The sequence below is a fragment of the Clupea harengus genome, chromosome 25 (genome assembly GCF_900700415.2).
Source record: "Clupea harengus chromosome 25, Ch_v2.0.2, whole genome shotgun sequence".
Taxonomy (NCBI): domain Eukaryota; kingdom Metazoa; phylum Chordata; class Actinopteri; order Clupeiformes; family Clupeidae; genus Clupea; species Clupea harengus.
Window position 1 is genome coordinate 10,817,604 of NC_045176.1, and position 7,084 is coordinate 10,824,687.

General features: G+C 47.6%; 1 protein-coding gene across 4 annotated transcripts in view; it reads left to right on the plus strand.

The window, feature by feature from the left end:
* mib1 (MIB E3 ubiquitin protein ligase 1) overlaps window positions 1-5,383 on the plus strand; it is a 56,152-nt gene extending 50,769 nt beyond the window's left edge. For 2 of the 4 annotated variants that reach the window (XM_012827957.3, XM_012827956.3), the window contains 4 exons: window positions 1,401-1,463; window positions 1,777-1,848; window positions 2,561-2,661; window positions 3,087-5,383. In XM_012827957.3, the coding sequence (XP_012683411.1) occupies window positions 1,401-1,463; window positions 1,777-1,848; window positions 2,561-2,661; window positions 3,087-3,227 (377 nt within the window). In that variant the 3' untranslated portion in view covers window positions 3,228-5,383. The remainder of the gene's footprint in view (window positions 1-1,400; window positions 1,464-1,776; window positions 1,849-2,560; window positions 2,662-3,086) is intronic. The other 2 variants (XM_031562911.2, XM_031562912.2) reach the window with 2 other exon arrangements.
* The last annotated feature ends 1,701 nt before the right edge of the window (window positions 5,384-7,084 follow it).

A 7,084-nucleotide genomic window follows, 5' to 3' on the forward strand; every position in this document is an offset into this window, starting at 1 on the left:
CTCGGCCATGGGTTGAGACCAGTGCATGGTGTTTTTATCCTGCTCCAGGGGGATTAAAGCAGTCTGCCTCTCTACCCTCTATCTTACTATCCTGGATGTGATGGATAGATCGGAGATGGGTTGGAGGCTCCATTGGTCCTTTGATGTTTTCTTTGTCCGTTCCTTTTTTTTTTTTTTGTGTCCGTGGTTATGAATGACGTTTTTTGGATCATTCCTCCATCCAGCTTTTTAAAATTGGTTTCCGTATTAAGTTCTCGTTGTGTTGGTTACTTTATCATCTGTTCCGTAGCCGTAGAGAACATTTCCCATGGTCCCATTTGTTGGTTTGATTTGAGTTAAAAGGGAAACTGGTGCAAGTTCACTTCTTAAAAGAGATTAATCTGCGAAGGGATCTGTTTCTCTGTAGCCAAGTGCACAAGTCAAACACATCTATCCCTGTTTGCACTCAAACACTGGTGCACACAGTAACACACACACACACACACACACACACATTCATATATACACGTGCACACGTAGTCTAAGCAATAGTGGAATGCTGCTTATCCACCATTTCCATCCCCCACTTTATACACTGAGTGGGGCTTTAGTACTAAATCACACACACACACACACACAAACACACACACATACACACAGAGCGCAGCATTAATGGTGACCCTCACACAAGCGGGGATAAGCAGAGGCCTTTTTTCCGTCCCCTCACACCCACACGCGCGTCATCTCTGTCTGGTGCTCCAGGAGCAGGGGGAGATGGATCGCACCATAGAAGGGATTCTTCTCCCCCTGCATCAGTCACTGTGGCGGGCAGCGGCTCCGGGCGGCAGCCCCTTCCCGCCAGGCCTCCACGCTCACAGTCTTAGCAGACCAGATCCCCCCCTTCCCCATGCACAAGACTTTAGTGGCGGAACAGGCCCATAAACCTGAAATAGCCCTGCCAGAGGGGAGGTCAGCCCACCCGCACACTCGGGACCGGCAGCACACACCGCTCTCTCTCTCTCTGCCTGCCCAGCCGTCACACCTGAGGACCTCCATTCACGTCGTCATGCCAGGCCAGCCAATGCCGTGCAACCTTGCGCTATGCTTTTAAATGCCACCTGCTTTTCGTGTGGGGTTCTGTGCCAGCCGCCACAGTAGTGCAAACCCACTTTCGTTCCCAGAGTGCTGGGCCTAGGTCCGCCCGGACGGACATGCATTGTGCGTGTCATTTTTGTACAATTTTTTGTGTAAAGTGTGTAGCAATCACTGATGAGACCGTGCTGTGTGATTGGGGGAAGTCAACCTCCCCAACTCCCCTAGCATTTTGGTTCACAGTTTTTAAGTATTTCTCCTGTACTCTTAATTCTCACTCCTAACCCCCTTCACCTTCTTCTTGAATTTTTTCTGCTCCTACCTTAAAGGTGCCTTGAGTGAAAGAGCAGAGCCATGCTCCCTACCCCAAACTCTACCAACCGCCCACAGAGGTCAGACAACACATTCAAATAATACTTTAATGGCCCCACAAGCCAACTTTGTGTCATCTTTTCTTCCCCCCTCACCCCCGCTACTCTTAGTCCCTCTCACCAAAAGCAGCAGCAGCAGCAGCACTACTCTATTTCTGCTGTGGCTAGCTCTTTTATCTGTCGCTCAGACCACTTTCCTCTCCTATGCTCTCCCTCTCCTCCTTCTCGCCACCGCTCCTCTGCTCCCTGTTCGGGGAGCCCATGCTGAGGCTGTGCCCTCAGGAGGCGCTGGTGGGCTGTGCTTTACGTAACACTCTGACTGGTTGCTTCTCAGCAGGCGCCAATAACTCAGTGGCAGGGGGGTCCCAGGAACTTGTCCAGCCCAACAATCTGGCGATAAGTTGGTGTAAGTATTTTAACCCCCCACCCCACTCCCGAATAACCCCCGAATAAACCCACCCCCACCCCACCCCCCTCTCAAACTCTGACTGGGCCAGCTCATTTGGCTCATGAGGCCTTTAGACCACCACACACCACACACACACACACACACACACACACACACACACACACACACACACACACACACACACACACACACACACGTTCATGTCTGTTCTAACCACAATCCCAGCCTGGTAGTGGCTAACTAATACAGTACAGTAAGGTGTCTTTGTGTCCATTCCTGAGGCATTCCTTTGATAAGTGTTTTATTACCATGAAGCACAGTAAAGACATTTGACAGGTGCTTAGTCGCCACTGTAAGTTATCTCAATAGACATCTATAGTGGCCATGTAAATTCCCATGTTGATCGTGATGTGCAGTGTAGAACAACTCTAGGCTTTGTCTTTATCTCTGTGTGTGTTTATCCGATCCTTCAAACCCCTGCATGGAAGCCTCATGGTTTGCCAGCCCAATAGCTAGCATGCCAGTGGCAGTAGACTTGCTCCTGCTCCTCTTGTTGTGGAGGTGTGGGCTCAGGTTGTGCAGGCCGGGCCAAGCCAGGGTCTACTGACGGACTGCACCCCTGGAGGTCTGTCGGGTATGTACCTTGCACACCTCTCTCTGATTGGCTGTGGAGTAATAAGGGCGTGTTCTCTCTTCCCCCCCCCTGCAGCCGCAAACAACATCCCAGCTCTTAATAGGGACAAGGACAACACCAACGTCAACGCCGACGTGCAGAAGCTGCAGCAGCAGTTGCAGGACATCAAAGAGCAGGTGAGGGTGAGGACAGAGATGAGGGCATTGTTCTTACCTATGGAGAGGCCGGGATGTTAGTAAGAGGGCAGTGCCAATTGCTTACACACAGAGAGTGGGCATTGTTCTTACCTATGGAGAGACCGGGATGTTAGTAAGAGGGCAGTGCCAACTGCTTACACACAGAGAGTGGGCATTGTTCTTACCTATGGAGAGGCCGGGATGTTAGTAAGAGGGCAGTGCCAACTGCTTACACACAGAGAGTGCTTGACACCATGAATGTCATTTTTCATTACCCTCACTAGTGGTGTATGCTTTGTTGCGCTAGTAGCGATTAGCCATAGCACATAGCCGGTTTACGAGTTACTTGAAAGCTGCTTATATTTTCTACAGATTCAGCTCTGTTGGGCCATCTAAGTGCACTGTGTGTTTTTGTTTTCCCACAGACCATGTGTCCGGTGTGTCTGGACCGGCTGAAGAACATGATCTTCATGTGCGGCCACGGCACCTGCCAGCTGTGCGGAGACCGCATGAGCGAGTGTCCCATCTGTCGCAAGGGCATCGAGCGCCGCATACTGCTCTATTAGAGCCCCAGGCTTTGTTTTCGGGCCTCCTCAACTTCACCGCTCCTCAACCAGCCAGCCAGCCAGCCACTTTTCTCATGAACACAGCGAGCGCTCCTGTGTCTGCAAGACTCTCCACGTCTCTCGCTAAGCTGTCAGTCATCAGTGTTAAGGTGTAGACTTGTCCTGCAAAGCAATCCTGGTTTGTCTACTTTGGCAAAAAAAAAAAACAACCAGCAAAAAAAAAAAATGTAAATAAATGCCTCATCCTTGTCTGTGCATCTCAGCTGAACACTTGTCTTCAGCATTAAAGGTTCTCAGATGGCCCCTGCTGCCCCCAAACGTCTGCTGATCTCTTGTCACCCAAGGTTGGTCACCATGGATACTCCATGGATTGTTGAGACTGTAAACACCAGGTGGCAAATTCTGTTGTGTACAGAAAGGGGTTCCACTGAGTCCTTCGCAGTGTGTGCCTCTGACCTCAGACTTCTAAATGTCACTGCATATGTGAGCATGCAGTCGTCGTCCCATCCCCTTCCACCCCCACATCGCTACAAAGCTCTGTGTTCGCCTCCTGCTACCTGTTCTTTTTCTTCAATAATGTAATCTGATGCAAGCCTAGCTGTAGAGGACGCTGCCCCTTTGTGGATCTCCCAACTTTCGGGGTCCGTATAGCAGAACTCTGGCTCCACACGCAGCACACAGTCATGCCAGTTGCTTATTTGTCGTAAAACCGCCTAAGGCCTTTCGGAGGCCAATTTGAGCCCGCTAGTGTTCTCCTAGTCACATTTCAAAGTTTTTTTTTTTTTGTCCCTTCCTTGAATGGACGTGCTCTGAGACAAAGTCCATCAGGCTGCTTGGGTCCTGTAGTGAAACCCCCAAAGTCGAGGCAAATCGGTCCTTGCCGTGATCACGTTAGGCGGTGCAAGCTCAACCCACATGCTCTGTGGAGGTGCACAGAGGCTACAGTGGGCCCCAACACTTCTCACATGAATGACACACGAGCCTCGAGTATTACTGTAACATCACATTACCCCCCCCCCCCCCCCCCCCCGCCACTGATGGAAATTGTGCTGTTACACAGTGTTTTCATTGTTGTCTAAGGCTTGTAACTGGATTGTTTTGGTAAGGCATGTATTCTCACCCCCTGCCATCACGTTACAAGCTTAGGGACAATGAGGCTATGAAGCTTTTTTTTTTTTTTTCTAAATGTTTGCTAATGACCATAGAGGATTCTGTGCCATTGCTTCCAAAAAGAACACTACGACATCCTTAGGGATAGGGTGCTGTTTACCTGTTTTTAAAAAAAATACCATTTTATTTTATTGTATCATGAAAAAAAACGGTGAAAATGAGCTAGAGAGTACAATCTAATATAAAGCCAAGACTTCAAAGCCTCTACTTTAGTAGTGTTAGAATAAATTATTTTATATTGTTACCAAGATATAGAATGAGGGATGTTTCAGATTGTCTAAAGGGGTAGCATTTTTTCTCTCCAAAGCTGTCAGCCTCAATGGGAAAAAAAAGAAAAATTATGAAAGGAAAAAAAAGATGGAAATTTGATTGACATCAAACTTTTTTTTTTGGTTTTAGTTCTGTAGTATTTTCTAGACTATATTCAGCCTAATACAAGTCAAACCGAACTAATTACTGTCTCCAGTCACATGTCCTGTTTTTCAACCATTGTGAGGAGAAAAGAGGACGCCAATGAGTTGGCTTGAGTGTGTGCAGGTGTTTGGTCAGTCCAGTGTCTGAGGGCAGGGTTGCAGAGCTGGCTGCCTCTTGCAAATCAGATGGTCTTGGTGATGCGTTTCATCGCCATCTTGCCTGCCAGTGCAAAGGTCCTTTTGGGGGAAAAAAAGATTTATGAAAAAGTAGCTTCATACTTTGCCTTTTTAACCAATTTTTTATCATTTTTCAACTATCATATTGACATTTGAAGCTAGATGCACTAACGTACTTTAATGGTAGTATTGTACCGTGTTACAGTAAAGGCCTATTTTATACCTTATTTCTGTTTGTAACACTCTCCTGGTTTCAAAAATTTCACTACTCTCATATTTGGCATGAATGTTTTTGTTGTATGCGGTTTAGCCTGTATCATTAAAATGCCGTCACTCTGTATTGTTAAGTGCTTTTAAATGAAAATAAATGCATCGCTGAATAAAGGTCTAAAGAAACGCTTTGTGTCAGTAGTTATTCTTTTTAACAACCGCCATGGTCATGAGGGTACTGCTGCAACGATGGCTTAGTGCTGCCATGTCCTTCCCGATACTGTCCCTCTCTCCACTTACCATCTCTCACTCATACCCACACACACACACACACACACGAGACGGGTGTCCCATTCAGGCAAGCAAATAAAAACTGCCAACGCAAGAGCTCCTGACAGTAAGTAGTGTAGAGCCCCATCTGTCCAGACGGGGGCCCCATTACCCCTAATGATGTGGATGCATTCTCCCGGAACGGCAGCCGTGACAGCCCCCCGCATCTGATGCATGTTCCCAGCCTTGAGAGGATCCAAGTAGAAAGCATTCCGATCAGACTCGGCCGAGTCCTCATTCATAATCTTAATGGCTCTTAGCTTCACTCGTATGAGCCAATCCCCCCCTCTCGCTGGCTCGTACTCCACCGTGTTTACAATAGCCCGTGCAAAGTGCCACTGCTCCGTTTCTCCTGCAACGTTTTCAATGTGCTGGAATGAGATTCGCTGAACAGGCGCCGAACGTAATATTATCTCACTGTTGTCAGTTCAAGTCGGCGCTCGGCAGATATTAAGGCCCGCGGTGATACTGTATCGCTCGTTCGTTTCTGGTTGAACTCTGTAAATGAACGCGCTGTTAAGCTCAAGGCTGAGTGGCCCTTGAGGGATGACGTAGAATCAATCAAATTCTCAGACTAATGTCTGTTTTATGATTCTTTAGAAATCTCTTCACTTAATTCAGGCTTTAGTGCAGTGGGGGGCGGGGGGGTAGTACCTTAATGTAAATAGGAAGACTTAAGGTCTGCATTGGCACTTTCCTCAGAACAAAAAAACAAGAAAGAGCAGCCTGTGTCCTGCAACTACTTCCGATAAAGCAGAGCTGTTACCCTTCCTTGTGTTTTATACAGCTATTTCCTATGGGGTTACAGGCAAACTGGAAACCTTTATGTGGATTAACTAGCTTTATGCGTCCTTTGGCTTTTCAACAGTTAAACCAATGCATGTGACTGATAGAGTCCCTGTTCAGAAAAGAAATCCCAGCAGAAGCTCTTTGTTATCTCCTCAGCAGATAGGTCCAGTTGGCCAGTCTGATTCCTGCCCACCAGAGTGTAGACAGACAATCAAGTGTCATTCATGGCTCGAGCCGTGTGTGTGTGTGTTAGACAGATTGACTTGGGATTTGTGGTATGTTATGGCTCCAGTTGTTATCAGGCCGCTGGCAGTACTCCCTGCTGGGGGAGACAGGCAGGCCTAATGCAGTTGTGCTGCTTCAGTCAGGAAGGCTTCTATGCTTTCACAACCCCCCCTCTCCTCCTCCTCCAGGTTCCTTTGTTAATCCTGACAGAGACTCCACTATCAAGACTGTGACATCCCAGAGCAGGCTAAGGAAATAACAAGAGAAGATGACCTAAAATGATTTAAGGCTGAATTGTAGGTGTTCAAAGCCACCACCAGGTGGCGACGTGCCCCATTAAATATCTCTTCTATTCCACCCTTTTCAATTTGTGAGGTCTTGTGCACAAGAAGAGTGCACCAATGTTTTGTGGTGTGTGTGAGTGATATTCTCCGATTTATAGTGCAAATAACTTTCCTGCCTTAAGTGAAATGCAGTGATGTGTGTGAAGTCAAAAAGGCAGTTTAAACTTCAACAAGTCGAGGCGTAGCTTCAGGTCAGTGA